Source organism: Euleptes europaea, chromosome 19 (genome assembly GCF_029931775.1).
Source record: "Euleptes europaea isolate rEulEur1 chromosome 19, rEulEur1.hap1, whole genome shotgun sequence".
NCBI lineage: Eukaryota > Metazoa > Chordata > Lepidosauria > Squamata > Sphaerodactylidae > Euleptes > Euleptes europaea.
In genome coordinates, this window is record NC_079330.1 from 15,446,495 (window position 1) to 15,463,133 (window position 16,639).

The window sequence follows — 16,639 nt, forward strand, 5'->3', positions numbered from 1 at the left end:
CCTAGGCAGGGAAATGCTGTGTTGGAAGAAGTCCCATGATGGAGATCATAAAGAAGGCACGGGTGGCTAGTATACAGGTGCTGAAGTTCTCTGAAGGACTGACTCATACTCTTTCTCTTGGTGGCACCGTTAGACCTGCCAAACTTCTCCAACGGGCTCACCGAGCCTCTGCCATTTCCTCTGCTGCTCGAGCCCCAGAATCTGAGCTGCCGTGTTTCCCCTCTACACACTTTTCAAAGCCCGCATTCGCCTAAAAGGAAAAGTTGCAGGCAGGACTGAGACAGCAGGTATGTGGGACGCAGGATGTGACTTTCTTTGTCCCCCTGAATGTTGAAGATAATGCAGGATAATGCTGCTGTAGTTGTCTTGCTTGTGGGCTTCTAAGAGGCACCTAGTTGGCCACTGTGTGAATGGACTGCTGGACTTGATGGACCTTGGTCTGATCCAGCATGGCCTTATGTTCTTATGAAGATGACACTGTGCTCAGACAAGACTGGCTGAACGGGTTGATAGAGAAAACCATGAAGCGTTGGATTCTGACCAGGGGAACACTGGTGCCCTTTCAAGAGGTTCACTCCTCATTAATTCCTCTGCCCCCCTCCTTTTCCCACCATATTTCCAGTCCCAAGCTTCCTCACGGCCTAGGCTAGCTCTATGGCAAACACTCAGCCGCTTCCAGCCCACCTCTAGACTCTTCTGGCCAAAGGCAGCTTTTCAGATGGGTTTTCGGGCCCTCCCTCACTCAACCTCTTTGCAAATCAGAGTGACTTTCTCATCCAGCAAGTCTTCCATGGTCACCGTCACCAGCTCTGTTCCACCTTGGTACCCTTGGGCATCCGGCAGTGTCAGAAACACGTGGGAGCTGGCGAGCTCCGACTCGGTGAGTGCAATCACCTGCTCCGGCGCCTGAATCACCTGAAAGGGAATGAACGTGAGTGTGGCTGGTTTGCCTTGCCAGAGATGGGGAGACTCGGACTCCGGTTCCCACTCAACCCCTGAAACCTGCGGCAGCGGCTGTCTCTCAAGCCTAAACGTCTCACAGGTAGAAGAATAAAATGGATAACCTGATGTGCGCCACCCTGAGCACTTTGGAGGAAAGATGAGGCACAAAGCTGATGCATATTGGTCAGAACGAGAGCCCCAAAGTCCCTCCCATGACCAATATTTTAAAAAAAAATCCATGGTAAGAAAAGGGATTTGACCTTATACACTGCTTGATGTATCCACATCCTTAAGAGCCCGGCATACAACAGAAGGTGAGAAAGTGAAGCCAGGTTTTAACATATAAGAAGTAAAAAAATTTACAGGGAGCTTCACTGTACTAGAAGGGCTTTTAGATATTTCTTACTGCCCATTATGATATGATTGTATTATTAGGATGTGTGATAAGTTATAATTTTATACTGACCACTGAGGAAGGCCTTTCCAGGCCAAAACGCGTCTGGTCCTTTTTGGATCTCACATTGGTCAATGAAAGAATGTACATCGCAGTTGTTCATGTTTGTATATATTGAATGTGTTAGTTTTTTGTCTTTATTAGGAGTTTTATGCTTTTAATCTATATGTGTACCTTAGTAAAATTTATATATTTGTAATTTTAGCATTTTTCAGCTCAACCTCTTTGGTTTGTAAAGAAAAAGGAAAGGACAAACAAACTAGGGAACAGGAGAGTGGTCTAAAATGCTGTGCCCAACTGCAGTTTTACAGCAAATTAGGCTGTCCGCCAATCCACTTGAGGACACACAGAACCGAAGAAGAATTGGTTTTTATACTCCGCTTTTCTCTACCTTTAGGGAGTCTCAAAGCGGCTTACAATCACCTTCTCTTCCTCTCCCACAACAGGCATCTTGCGAGGTAGGTGGGGCTGAGAGAGTTCGGAGAGAACTGTGACTAGCCCACGGTCACCCAGCAGGCTTCATGTGGAGGGGTGGGGAAACCAAACCGGTTCACCAGATTGGAGTCCGCCGCTCATGTGGAGGAGTGGCGAATCAAACCTAGTTCTCCAGATTAGAGTCTCCTGCTCACGTGGAAGAAGAAGAGTTGGTTTTTATATGCCGACTTTCTCTACCACTTAAGGCACACTCAAACCGGCTTACAATCACCTTCCCTTTTCCTTCCCACCACAGACACTCTGTGAGGTAGGTGAGGCTGAGAGAGCTCTAAGAGAGCTGTAACTTGCCCAAGGTCACCCAGCTGGCTTCATGTGTAGGAATGGGGAAACCAGCCAAGTTCACCAGATTAGCATCCGCCGCTCATGTGGACGAGAGGGGAATCAAACCCGGTTCTCCAGATCAGACTCCACCGCTCCAAACCACCGCTCTTAACCACTACACCATGCTGGTTAAACCTGGTTCTCCAGGTTAGAGTCCGCCGTTCTTAACCACTATGCCACGATAGCTCCTACTCTTGAAAACAGCCTGTTCCTTTCTTGCCGCTTCAGTCCCATAATGCTCTTTACCCCACCCATGTGATGCAAGGACAGGTAAATGTTTTCCAGATGAAGAGGGGAATGTTAGTAAGCTGCAAGGAAGGGGGGGAGAAGTACGTGGGGGAGGGGGAGAAGGACTGGAGGAAGAGTCTGCATCAGCTGGGGCTGATCAAGTCCCTGTTCGGAAGAAACATTACTTACTTGCACTATGTGGGCTGCGGGGACTTGTGAACCTGTAAACACCACTTTGGGGTGCTCGGCCTCGCAGTGCTCCTCCAGCTGCTCCTGCCCAGTAAAGAGCTCTCCGCACAGCCCGCAGCCGAGGGATGGTTCTGCCTGGGTGGCGTGTTCTGCGGCCACGTGGTGCTGGAGTGCCTCCTGGAGGTGGAAGGAAGCCGAGCAGTGCGGGCAGAGGAAGGGCTGGGACCCTGCGGCAAAGACAGTGCAGCGGCGGTGAGCGCGGAAGCCTCCAAAGGAAAGCAAGGAAGAGGGGGGACGGGGGAAGGGGTATGCTCACCCGAGTGTTGGCGCTTCGTGTGAACTTGCAGCGAGGCCAGGGTGAGGAAGAACCCGCCGCACTGCTCACACTCGTGGGCAGTGGTCTCTGAAGGAGACAAAAACGCCATGCAGCTTTCAGACAAAGACAGTTGGGCAGCGACCATCTTCTGCTGACCACCGAACCATAGTGGAACGGGGTCATCCCATGGAGATTTCCTGAGCAACCAGCACAGGGGGTGTGTCTTTACAAACCCATTTGTAACGCTCTAATGCGCTGTCACAGGGAGGAAAGGCGACATGGTGTAGCCCAGTCTCGTCAGATCTCTTTTGGCACAAGAGAGGGCCTTTTCGGTGGCGGCTCCACAATTATGGAACAACCTCCCCGGGGAGGTGAACCTGGCCCCCCTCACTGTCAATCTTTGGGAGACAGATGGAGACGAGTTTTATTTAGGACTGCATTTGACTGATGTAGCTTGTATTTATTGGCAGCCCTAACTGGAGTTTTTAAATTGTGACCTTTTATTTGTTTTGAAAATTGTTGTTTTATTCGTATTGTCTTTGTGTGTTTTTTAATAATTGTTTTATTTATATCGTTAGCTGCTCTAATTTTCCCAAGGGAGAAAGGCATATATATATATTTTTTATTTTCAAAAAAATAAATAAAAGGATAGACATAAAAAAAGGGTGGGGGGATGGGGATTACAGTGATACTTCACAAATCTTATCTACTGTTCAATTATTTCGCCAAAAATAACATGTCTATCCCAGGTGTGAATATCCCTCATATCCCGATACATTATAAAATATATTATATTTATTGTCTGTTTCTATATTTCTATTAAAAGAGAACAACAATGCATTTTAATAACACAGTTTTGACATCAGTGGTATCAAACCCTTCATAACTTATATTGTTCTCGCATAGGCATAATAGAGCCTCCAGTTTGAGATAAATTCTTCTCGAGGTCTTTTATTTACTAGATTGGTTAGTTTCGCCAACACAACATATTCTGCTAATTTGTTGTTCCATTCTTCTATATTGGGGCTTTCCTCCAATTTCCATTTCACTGCTGAAACCACTCTGGCTGCTGTGACCGCATATCTGTACAATTCCTCAGACGCCTTTTCCAATACTGCTGGCATTAACCCAAGCAGCAGGTAATTTTAAAATTTAATTAATTAATTAATCTCAAAAGCTAAGCTGAGCCTTGGACTTCTTTAGCAGCCTCCCATCCAAGTACTAACCAGGGCTGACCCCGCTTAGCTTCCACGATCCGTCGAGATCAGGCTAGCCTGGACCATACAGGTCAGGGCAAAAGCATCCTTTTTTATTTTTTTGGCTGTCAAGTCACTGCTGACTTACGGCGACCCTGTAAGGTTTTCAAGGCAAGAGATGTTCAGAGGTGGTTTGCCATTGCCTGCCTCTGCGTCATACCCCTGGTATTCCTTGGAGGTCTCCCATCCAAATACTTGCCAGGGTCGAGGCTGAGTGTGTGTGACTGGCCCAAGGTCCCCCGGTAAGTTTCCCTGGCAGAGTGGGGATTCGAACCTGGGTTTCCCAGATCCTACTCCGACACCGTAACCACTACACCATACTGGCTCAAGGCATCCTTAAAGGTAAAGGTAGTCCCCTGTTGCGAGCACTGGGTCATTACTGACCCATAAGGTGATGTCACATCATATTTCAGGGAGGGGCTGTGGCTCAGTGGTAGAGCATCTGCTTGATATGCAGAAGGTCCCAGGTTCAATCCCCGGCATCTCCAGTTAAAGGAACCAGGCAAGTAGGTGATATTAGACCCTGGAGAGCCGCTGCCTGCCTGAGAAGACAATACTTACTTTGATGGACCAAGGGTCTGATTCAGTATAAGAGCAGCTTCATGTGTTCATGTGTGTACTAGGCAGACTATGTTTTACAGGGTGGTTTGCCATTGCCTTCCCCAGTTGTCTACACTTTACCCCCAGCAAGCTTAGAGAAGCTTAATTTGCCACTCTTCCATTCTTACCTGCATGTTCTTCCTTGGCTTGTTTTCTGTAGGCTGCGGTACTGAGAAAAGTTTTATCACAAGAGCTGCACTGTAATGAGGAGAACTTGGAAGACCGGTGGTTCTGGGCTGCGAAGATATCTGGGTGATGGGTCCGATTGTGGTACCACAGCCCCGACAGCTGCTGCAGAGAGCAAATGAATCCTGGTTACCATGGGAAGGTGTAGAAGCACACAAAAGCCCTGCTGGATCAGACCCGTGGGCCATCTGGTCCAGCATCATGATCCCTTACAGCTAGATGCCCCCAGGAAGCCTTCCAGCAGGGAGCGAAGGCAAGGCTGCTCCCAGTGCAAACCCATAACTGGAACATCTCTTCAGTGGTGGGAAGTCACTGGAGCAGTCCAAGGAACTCTGCTTGTTCCTCTCGTCTCGGGTTCGGGAGGCAAGTGAAGCCATTCTTCAGTTCAATGACACAAGGACACGTGCCAGAACACATGAAGCTGCCTTATACTGCATGAGCCCATTGATCCATCAAGGACAGTATTGTTTATTCAGACTGGCAGGGGTTGTCCAGCCTCAAGTAGAGATCTTTTATATCACCTCCTATCAGATCCTTAACTGGAGATGCCAGGGATTGAACCCAGGAGCTTTATCATGCTAAGCAGGTACTCTACTACTGAGCCACGACCTCTCTCCCAACTTTTCTATTGAGCCACAGCCACTTTTCTACTGCTGTCAACTTTGTGTTTTTAATTATTAGATTTGCTTTTGATGGTACTGTAACAATGTACCATTTACTGAATTAATTTTTTTTAAAACTCTTACCTTGAGCAAAATCATTTTAGAAAAGCAGCAAATAGATTTCACGATGTACGAACGAACTGCGATTCCGAATCAAGTACTTGTCACTGTCTTCTTGTTACATTGACCACCATCTGAGTGATCATCTAAGAAGAGGAGCTGGTTTTTATACCCCACTTTTCTCTACCTTTAAGGACTCTCAGAAGCGGTTTACAGCCTCTTTCCCTTCCCCCCCCCACAACAGACACCTTGTGAGGTAGGTGTGGCTGAGAGAGTTCGGAGAAAACTGTGAATGGCCCAAGGTCACCCAGCAAGCTTCATGAGGAGGAGCGGGGAAACCAACCCGGTTCACCAGATTAGAGTCTGACGCTCTTAACCACTCCACCTCACTGGCTCTCATAAGTGACACCAAGAGGGATTGCTGCCTTCCAAGGCCCACTGGGAGCGACTACAAAATAAGGAACAGAGACAGAGAGGAACTCCTGGCATACCTGGTAAGCCCTGACCTGGATGGCCCAGGCTAGCCTGATCTCATCAGATCTCAGAAGCTAAGCAGGGTCAGCCCTGGTTAGTATTTGGATGGGAGACCACCAAGGAATACCAGGGTTGTTGTGCAGAGGAAGGCACTGGCAAAACACCTCTGTTAGTCTCTTGACGTGAAAACCCCCAAAAGGGGTCACCATAAGTCGGCTGCAACTTGATGGCACTTTACACACACACACACACACACCTGATAAGCTTTGTCGCAGATCTCACAGCTGAAGGGCTTCCCCCCAGCATGGGTGACAATGTGGCGCTCCAGCAGGGAGGGTGCGCTGAAGACCTTCCCGCACGTTGGGCACGGGTGGTACTCCCTGGAGTGGGCCGTGTGGATATGCTTGCGGTGTTCCTGCAGCGTGGGGAAGCTCATCTGGCACTTCTTGCAGTCGTAGGGGTCGTCAATGTCTGCGCGCCACGGAGAGTGGAGCTGGTTACCATGCATGCAGAGCTGATTTTCCTTCATGCTACTACTGCAAGGGACTGTCCTAGGCTTATGTTACTGTAGCAACAACAAAGGGGCCCAACCAAGGGACATTTTATGTCATATCCGGCCCTTGTAACAATTGAGTTCGACACCCTTGCCCTATAGGGTTGCTGCAAGTTGGCTGCGACTTGATGGCACTTTACACACACCAGCCTTCTTGCCCCAGAAAGACAGGCTTTAAAAAGTATAAGCAACAGCTGGTAATACCTTCCAACCTGCATTGTGTGGGAAGGAAGGGAGAGATAAGAAGAAGAAGAAGATTTGGTTTTTATATGCCGACTTTCTCTACCACTTAAGGGAGAATCAAACCAGCTTACAATCACCTTCCCCACCCCACAACAGACACACTGTGAAGTAGGTGGGGCTGAGAGTTCGGAAAGAACCGTGACTAGGCCAAGGTCACCCAGCTGGCTTCATGCGTAGGAGTGGGGAAACAAATCCAGTTCACCAGATTAGCAACCGCCACTCATGTGGAGGAGTAGGGAATCAAACCCGGTTCTCCAGATCAGAGTCCACTGCTCCAAACCACCGCTCTTAACCACTACACCACGCTGGTTCTCCATAATAGATTAGATAATAGACTCCAATCAGACCTTACAAAGGCATTGATGTTTGCCAACCTGTATCGTACCTCATTCCTAATAAAAGAAAACTTATCCCCCATAAATATCACGATGCATAACACAAAGCCAGCCCTGCGCATCAGATGCTCTGGCCGAGTATTTACAAGGCTCTTTTCCTCCTCCCGGTGCCGTGGTTCCAGGCCCGATTTTATCTCTCTCTGCAGAGCACCCCCAGCTGGGATCCCTCGCTCCGTGGGGAAAGCTCAAACTACTCACTGTGGAAGGTGCGCAGATGGATGGAGAGGCCGTTTGCTTGGCGAAAGCCCTTCCCGCACTCCCGGCAAACGTAGGGCTTGTCTCCGGTGTGGGTGCGCACGTGGCGGGATAGCTCGATGGACTGCGCAAAGACCGCGGCGCAGTACTGGCAGGCGTACATCTTCCCTGCAAAAGAGAGCTGCTGCAGTTGACGGCGGGGTCCCTCTTAAAAGCTACCAAACAACCGCGTTATCTAGGACTCAGTTCCCCATCCTGGAGGTTGTTTGGTTTCAATCATAACGATCTCAGCCAGCAAGGGAAAAGCAGGCTACAAGTCTTGACAACATGCATAAAGCATGTGTAAAAACATACCCTCTGCGTGCTTCTTTTTGGTATGGTAGGCAAGGGCCGAAGCCTGCGAGAAGGTGGTTGGGCAGTGCTTGCAGACAAAGGGCCGGTCCCCGGAGTGCAGCCGCTGGTGGTTCTTCAGTGTGGAGTTGGCGGCAAATTTGGCTCCACACTCGTCGCAGGAGAAGGGCTTCTCATCAAAGTGTTCTGTCAGTTTGTGGTACTGCATCCCTGGTGGGGGAGGGCAGGAAAATGGCACATGGCAACTGGAAGAAGGCAGAACCTCTCCAGATTAAGGCTTAGAGACAACCCAGCTAAATGTGGGCAACCTGAAGGGCTGGGAATACCCTCTCCCAAGACATGCACCCTTGCCTCCTAAGGTCAGCTGGTGGTGCCTGGCACCCACTAGGGACAAGGAGCTCGTGGCATGCTAAAACTGTTCTTGGACAGTACCACAGGCAAGTTACAGCTGAGGGGGGGGGTTCATCTGAGAGAATGCTCCAGACCATCACAAAATCCCCGAGCCACAGGAAAAAAACTATGTTTGTGAGCACACACTAACCACTATAAGCGTGGTGTAGTGGTTAGAGCAGGGGTCTCCAACCTTTTTGAGTGAGGAGGAGGAGAAGGAAGAAGAGTTGGTTTTTATACCCTGGTTTTCTCTACCGAAAGGAGTCTCAATGCTGCTTACAATCAGCTTCCCTTCCCACAACAGACACCCTGTGAGGTAGGAGGGACTGAAAGGTCACTAGCCCAAGGTCACCCAGCTGGCTTCGTGTGTAGGAGTGGAGAAACCAACCTGGTTCACCAGATGAGCCCCCGCCACTCATGTGGAGGAGTGGAGAATCAAACCTGGTTCTTCAGATTAGAGTCCACTGCTCCAAACCACTGCTCTTAACCACGACACCATGCTGGCTCTGGATGGTAGGCACAATCACCAAATGGCTGCCAACAGTAGGAGGAGCTAGACACAAAATGTCAGGGAATGAAGTCATGCATAACTCTAACAGTAACTCTTCAACATTTCAGGCAGAAGCTCTGTTTTAACAGGATGCCTTTTAAAATGAACATGTTGTTTAAAAATACTTTCTTACATACACAGTGAAGATCTTTGTGCTGTGGTGGCAGCTGCTGCCGAAGCAACCTTTAAGAACTCCGCACAGCCAATCAGGTCTCCTATGGCCAATCAGAAGCCCTACTGGGAAAAAGCCCCACCTGGCCCCTCCCACTTTCTAAAAACACTTAGTGGGCACCAGGAAAGGTGTTTCTCAGTGCCACGGTGCCCATGGGCACCAAGTTGGGGAACCCTGGGTTGGATTGTTGGTCCGGGATCTGGGAGAGGAAGATTTAAATTCTGACTGCCGTGAAAGCTCACTGGGTGACCTTGGGCAAGTCAGTCTCTCTCTCTCAGCCTCACCAATCTCACAGGGTGGTGGTTGTGATGAAATGGAGGGGAAGAAAACGAGGTTGTCAGCTGCTTTGGGGAGAAAATAAGGGTATAAATATCTAAATAAATAATATATAAAACAAATCAAGACTTTCTAGTTGAACTTTCTTCCCAGAGTGAACAAGTGAACACATGAAGCTGCCTTATACTGAATCAGACCCTTGGTCCATCAAAGTCAGTATTGTCTACACAGACTGGCAGCGGCTCTCCAGGGTCTCAGGCAGAGGTCTTTCACATCACCTACTTGCCTATAACTAGAGATGCCAGGGATTGAACCTGGGACCTTCTGCATGCCAAGCAGATGCTCTACCACTGAGACACGGCCCCTCTCCATGGCTCTCCAGGGTCTCAGGCAGAGGTCTTTCCCATCACCTACTCGCCTGGTCCCTTTAACTGGAGATGCTGGGGATTGAACCTGAGACCTTTTGCATGCCAAGCAGATGCTCTACCACTGAGCCACAGCCCCTCTCCATGGCTAATATTCTGCATGTAGGGATGTCAGGGAGCAGAAGGACCCACACATTATCTTCATCAATATTTTAAAAGCAACAAAAATAAAGCAAACAGATCCCTGCGTAAGGGCTTAAATATTTTTAAAAGACGCAGAAGAAGTGATAGGATCGCCTCTATTGACCTATGCGCTGACTGTGGTCCCAGTGTGGCACATTCTGTGTCCACCTCTTTGGTTTGCTTTGCTGCATGCCACCTCAAACCTTACAGTACCACAGAGTGCAAGGGACTGAACCAAAACTGTACCAGCTGTTACCTGAGGCGTGAGCAAATTCCCGGCCGCAGATGTCGCAAGCCACAGGGAGGCGTTTTTTCTTCTTCCTGGAGGCAGAGCCTGGAGTCTCCTGGGGGCACTTCTCAAGCTCCTTCATGGAAGCCCTCGCCTCGCTGCAGTCCTTGTGGGGGGCTTGCGTTTGGCTGGCGACGCGGCAGCGTTTCTCATGCACCTGGAGGCGGCAGTAGAAGCGGAAGCTCTTCCTGCAGGCCTTGCAGGTAAAGCTCCTCTTTGGGGCTGCACCCACGGTTGGCTCGGCCTTCTGCTCTTTTTCTTCTTCACCCGCAGCTTCGAGCTGGGACTCCTTTTCTACCGGCCGTTGTAGGATGTCAACCTCACCTCCTTCGCCTTTCGCCAAGAGTTCTGCACAACAGGAAAAATGCCGCTGATGTTCACGAAACAGAGCTTACACCATCAACTACAAGCTGCGCATCAGCATCCAAAAAGCCACAGAATAATCTGGGAGAGGGCCACTTCGAAGAACGCACCATCCCAGGATGGCTGGCGCGTGCAAACCTATTGCAGCCCAAAGGCCACAGAGGGATTTCTCACAACACCTTGGGCACAATGCTCTACAACACAGCTAATTTGCAGATACAGCTGCACATTGATAAAGGGTCAAACTTGCACACTCCATAAGAACATAGCAAAGGCCCTGCTGGATCAGACCAAGGCCCATCGAGTCCAGCAGTCTGTTCACACAGTGGCCAACCGGGGGCCTCTAGGAAGCCCACAAACAAAGACAACTGCAGCAGCATTGTCCTGCCTGTGTTCCACAGCACTTAATGTAACAGGCATGCTCCTCTGACCTGGAGAGAATAGGCATGCATCATGACTAGTATCCATTTTGACCAGTAGCCATGGATAGCCCTCTCCTCCATGAACATATCTACTCCCCTCTTAAAGCCTTCCAAGTTGGCAGCCATCACCACATCCTGGGGCAGGGAGTTCCACAGTTTAACACTCCAGAGTTGGTTTGAGCCAGCGCTGGGTTTCAGGGGCACGGAAAACAACAGCTGACTATGGAAGACCCTCAGCCAGGCATCATCACACTCACCGGCTTGGAAGAAGAGGTCGGCATCAGCCTCCTTCTGCACCTCCTTGAGGAACCGTTTCAGAGATGGCTCCTGATCTTGCAGCGCCAGCAACACCTGCCAAAGGGCTGCTGCTGAAAGAGTCTGTTCTTCCAGGGCCGCAGAGGCCAAGGCAGCGAGCAGCCCAGACCCGGCTTCACTTGTCGCAATCTTCTCCATCACCTTCAAAACAGACAGCAACCCAGTAAGGGAGCCATTCCCAGGTGGCCTTCTTAGCTTCCCAACAGTCATATCAGGATTGATGCAGACCACACTTTCCCCTCCCCAGCGTGGTGTAGTGGTTAAGAGCAGTGGTGTGGAGTGGTGGACTCTGATCAGGAGAACCGGGTTTGATTCCCCACTCCTCCACATGAGCGGTGGAGGCTAACCTGGTGAACTGGACTTGTTTCCCCACTCCTACACACGAAGCCAGCTGGGTGACCTTGGGCTAGTCACACCCTCTCAGCCCCACCTACCACACAGGGTTTCTGTTGTGGGGAGGGGAAGGCGATTGAAACTGGTTTGATTCTGCCTTAAGTGGTACAGAAAGTCGGCATATAAAAACCAACTCTTCTTCTTCTTCACCACCACTCCACACTGCCAGGCTTGTAGGCTTCCCTTCTTACCTCTCGGTTTCCAGCCGCTAGATGCTGCACTGCAGCAAGCCCTTTCTGCAACAGCTGGGGGCCGACAGCGAATCTGGCAAGAGTGACTCGGTGGCGTCTCAAGAGGTTCTTCCCAAAGGCCTCCAGATTCCATCTGGCTAAGAGACAAGGAAACGTTCCAGCAGTAGAACACGATCCCTGATAGCAGATTTTTTAATACGATGGTTACGAAAACAGATGCCGTGCTTCGAGTCTATCAAAGGGCAATCTGTCAATAGGATTTCCCTTGTCTAACTACAGTTAAGACTAATCGCGCAGTGAGCTTTAAACAAACATTAGATAATAGCCATCCTTATGCGAAACACCCAAACCTGAATTTTCCCAAGTGAAAGCTAAAGAGATTTAAGAAGAAGAGTTTCTCTACCACTTAAGGGAGAATCAAACTGGCTTACAATCACCTTCCCTTCCCCTCCCCACAACAGACACCCTGGGAGGTAAGTGGGGCTGAGAGAGCTCTAAGAGAGCTGTGACTAGCCCAAGGTCACCCAGCTGGCTTCATGTGGAGGAGTGGGGAAACCAACCTGGTTCACCAGATTAGCCTCCGCCACTCATGTGGAGGAGTGGGGAATCAAACTCGGTTCTCCAGATCAGAGTCCACCGCTCCAAACCACCACTCTTAACCACTACACCACGCTGGCTCTCTCTCTTAAAACCTAGTTTGTACTCCACAGTACCTGTGCCATCGGATCTGAGAGTTGCCGGAACCCACTTGTTCAGCAGACTACCTAGGCCAGGGAACGAAGCTTTCAAGGTAAAGAGAAGTTTGAGCACACTCTCTGCTTTCAGGGTTTTCTCCACCACCACTGCCTTGATCAGATTCTCCACAGCCTCCTTTGGTAAGCTGTTCTGACAACAGCCCAGTATAATCTGCTGGGACAAGCACACAAGTCAGCAACACATTCCAAGATACACAGATGCCCTCTTGCACCAGAAGTTGCCCGGAGCAGGAAACCATCACTTTTTGGACACTTTTTTTTTTTTTTGCAAGGTAAGGTTTGTTCCGCTCTAAGAGTAAAGGTAAAGGAAGTCCCCTGTGCAAGCCCCGGGTCATTAAGAACCATGGGGTGATATCACATCCTGACGTTTACTAGGCAGACTATGTTTACGGGGTGGTTTGCCACTGCCTTCTCCAGTTGTCTACACTTTACCCCCAGCAAGTTGAGAACTCATTTTACTGACCTCGGAAGGATGGAAGGCCGAGTCAACCTTGAGTCGGCTACCTGAAACAGACTTCCGTTGGGATAGAACTCAGGTCATGAACAGACTTTGACTGCAGTACTGCAGCTTACCACTCTGCGCCAGGGAGCTCTTCTACTCTAAGAGCTAGTCAAAAATGGGACATTTTCTCTCCATAGGTTTAGAAACAGGCACCATTGTTGCATTTAGGCATAATCCATGTTCTCAAAAGGCTCAGGTACTCAAAGGCTGCTTCCAAGAGGAAACCCTGACAGCATGTGGAAACTAAAGAAAGCATGTCCATCTGTCATAACTGCCAATTGTTTGAGAACTGATGATAAAGGCAGATGGAGGTCCTCACATACACTCAGGTTTATATGCAGCGTGGGGGGGGGGAAATCTGCCCCTACCCCCAAGATGTCTTATGCTGCAACCTATCTGAAGCTATGCAAACTGTGAAATGTTTATTGCTATTTATTAAAATGCCTTCACCCAGTCTTTCCTGTTGGCTCAAGGCAGCTGACTTTGCATAATTTATGCTGCTTTGGCTTGCTGTGAGGAAAGGCAAGAAGCCGAGGAGGCTCTGAGACCTCGTTGCTTGCCCAATCAAATGGTGTTGTTTCCCGCTTCCCAACAGTCGTATCAGGATTGATGCGATCCACACTTCCCCCTCCCCAGCGTGATGTAGTGGTTAAGAGCAGTGGTTTGGACCAGTGGACACTGATCTGGAGAACCGGGTTTGATTCCCCACTCCACATGAGCGGCGGAGGCTAATCTGGTGAACTGGATTTGTTTCCCCGCTCCTCCACATGAAGCCAGCTGGGTGACCTTGGATTACTCACACTCTCTCAGCCCCAGCTACCTCACAGAGTGTCTGTTGTGGGGAGGGAAAGGGAAGGCGATTGTAAGCCAGTTTGATTCTTTCTTAAGTGGTAGAGAAAGTCGGCATATAAAAACCAACTCTTCTTCTTCCCCCCCGCCGGCCTCATTTTGCAGCCACAAAGGCTAGATATTTGTTTCTTTAAACGATTCTCAGGATGTTGATTTCTACACTCTGTCTCAAACTCCATAGTGTATGGCATAACTAGAGAATAGACACACAGACCTTGGAATATACCTAAAGTAGCCTATTTAAAACCAGATGGAGCATTCACATGTTCTCCCAACCTCTGGGTCTCTATCATCTAACAGCTACCCAAAGAAAACTGCTGAATGTCACTTCCAAATGACCCTTGTGCTCAGGTTTTGCTGAGTCCCTGGGCTTCTCATAGGTGTAGGGCATCCATGACAAAGGCAGGGCAATCTGGTGGCTAGGGGGTTGATTGCTACATCCGGGAGATCCAGATTCAAATGCCATGATGCCATGTTTTGCAACACAGGTCACTCAGCGAGCTCGAGCAACTCACTATTGCTCAGCTTAACCACCTCGCAAGGCTGCTGTGCGGACAAACGGAGAACTCCCCCCTCCCTGAGCTCCTGGAAGGAAAAACAGGATCCGGGAAACAGACCAGGGCAAACTATCTGGTAAGGCCATGGCTGAGAGAGACTCGCAGCCTATGTAGGCTCCCTCTTCCCACATGTATACCTGCTTTTCAATCTCCGGAAGGAAATCCTCCTCTGCTTTCTCCAAGAGATCTTGGATGGGCTCCAACTCAGTCACATTCTCAACAAGCTCTTCCCTCCTTTCCTGAAGCAGAGCAGTGGCAGTCTTCTCCTCTTCTGGACCTCCTGATCAAAAAGAAAAAGGAGGAGGAAAGGTTGAGCATGCAAGAAGAATGGAAGTGTGAGTGGGGAGGGTCACACCTCTTTGAGCGAAGAGCCAATCAGAGCCTATGTTCAAAGAACCCCACACAAATACGGTGGTGGGGAGTCTGATGCTCAAAACGTCTTTTATCAAAAAGAATGCAAAAAACACAGCTAGAAGTGAACAGAAGTATAAGAGGCTTCTGCTAGCTGGCCTGAGTTTCCCCAACTACTCAATGTGTGGTTTATTTATTTATATTTATTTGCCGCACTTGGAACAGCACAGGCACTAGACAGGAAAAGCCTTTGCTACAGGTTTTAGAAGGTGCCCCCACAGCTCTTTTCTGGATTGCTCAATTTATTTGATTCTTCTCATTGTTCTAGCCTGTCTCCAGTGTTGGACAGAGCTCCTGAGAAAAAAAGTCTTGTACCGAAGGAGGAAATGTAAGTCAGTGGCTTGGGTAGAATATCTGGGTTAGAATATATGCAGGTTCAACAAGCGTATGGTTTTTTCATGGGAACATAGAATCTGCAAAAGAAGCGACTATATTCTGAGGGCAAGTTTACACTTCCCAATGCACCACCTAAATAACTGTAACATCAAGCAATGGCTTCCATGTGCGAAACAGTGGTCCCAGATCAAATGTCACAGACAAAAGCAATAGAGACCAAGTACAATTTTCCCCGAGAGCTGTTGAGAGGGAAACCAAGCATATTAATCTCAGTGAACCATCAGGCAGCACAAAAATAAGTACAATTAGATGACATTTGTCAGTGTTAAAATCTCACCTGCACCTTCAACCATGCCCCTTTCTTCTGATGGCTCTGTGCTCTCCCTTTCCTCGCAGATGCCCTGTCCATCGGGAGATTGTCCCAGGCAAATTTCAGAATCCTGGCTGCAAGAATTGGGAAGCGTTGCCTCCTGGTCCACTGCTTCTTCATGAGTGTAGGCTGAATGCGTGTTCTGTCCTTGTACCCTGACAGGGTTCACAGAGTCTGCAGAACCAGAAGAAACCCTTACTGAGTGATATGAGTCTACTGCAACGTTGGCATCAAGCACTGCGGCCTGGGAAGAGTTCAAAATGGCACTGCTTTCACTGGGTGTGCCAATTGTCTGAATGGAGAAGTCCCTCCCCACGTGGTCTTGATCCGAGCAGCTCAGGAGGTCCCTGAGGAGGGCTTTGCAACTGACAGCCACGTCAAACATCTGCAGATTGTCCGCCGCTGAGATTATCTTGGTGAAGTTGTGCTTCCCAAGGGGCAGCCTGCCCGTATAGATCATCTCTAGCAGCAGGGCAAAGTCATCCGGGGCCACCACAGATGCATCAATAGAAATTGTATCTGTGCTTTCCAGCAGCGACCTCAACAAGAGACTGGCTGCTGCCAGCACGACCTTGTGCGCTCGGAAATGGGATGCCCCAACCAAGATGCTACAGTCACAGAATTGCTGTTCCTTGCAGAAAGCATACAGCTGTCGAAGCAGTTGCTGGCTGTAGTTTGGAAGCTCCATGGCTTGCTGGAAGTCCTCTTCCTTATTCACATTGCTTCAGACAAATCCTGCTAAAGGCAGATGAAGGAAGCGGTGAGGGGGTTATTCATGTAAAGTACAGCATTGACAGTTTCTTACACTTGTTCTTTTCCCAAACGCACAAACAAAAACAAACAGCATTAGGATGGTTCTATACAGTTTATACAGGAATTGCTCTGTACTGTCCAGACTAGACACAACAGTAAGATACACCACGAGGAGAAGAATGACATTTAATGATGCAAGGATAATCCAGAGCTCTCTGCTCTGCTTTTTAAACTATAGTGGTGTTCAGGCACTGTGCTCAAAGGGCGGGAGGCCTTA

The 16,639-nt window shown here is 49.2% G+C and overlaps 1 protein-coding gene and 1 non-coding gene across 2 annotated transcripts; one reads left to right on the forward strand and one right to left on the reverse strand.

Moving 5' to 3' along the window:
• Window positions 1–711: 711 nt before the first annotated feature.
• Window positions 712–16,297, reverse strand: LOC130491592 (zinc finger and BTB domain-containing protein 40-like). The gene is made up of 11 exons (XM_056865359.1): window positions 15,577–16,297; window positions 11,830–11,966; window positions 11,188–11,386; window positions 10,113–10,493; window positions 7,924–8,130; window positions 7,573–7,737; window positions 6,440–6,654; window positions 4,930–5,092; window positions 2,946–3,032; window positions 2,630–2,856; window positions 712–915 (listed from the first exon to the last, which is right to left on the reverse strand). The coding sequence occupies exons 1-11, from the start codon at window positions 16,295–16,297 to the stop codon at window positions 739–741; spliced, it is 2,679 nt and encodes an 892-aa protein (XP_056721337.1). The 3' UTR covers window positions 712–738.
• On the forward strand, window positions 4,618–4,689 carry TRNAI-GAU (transfer RNA isoleucine (anticodon GAU)). The gene has a single exon. It is a non-coding gene; the product is annotated as a tRNA-Ile (tRNA).
• Window positions 16,298–16,639: the final 342 nt, after the last annotated feature.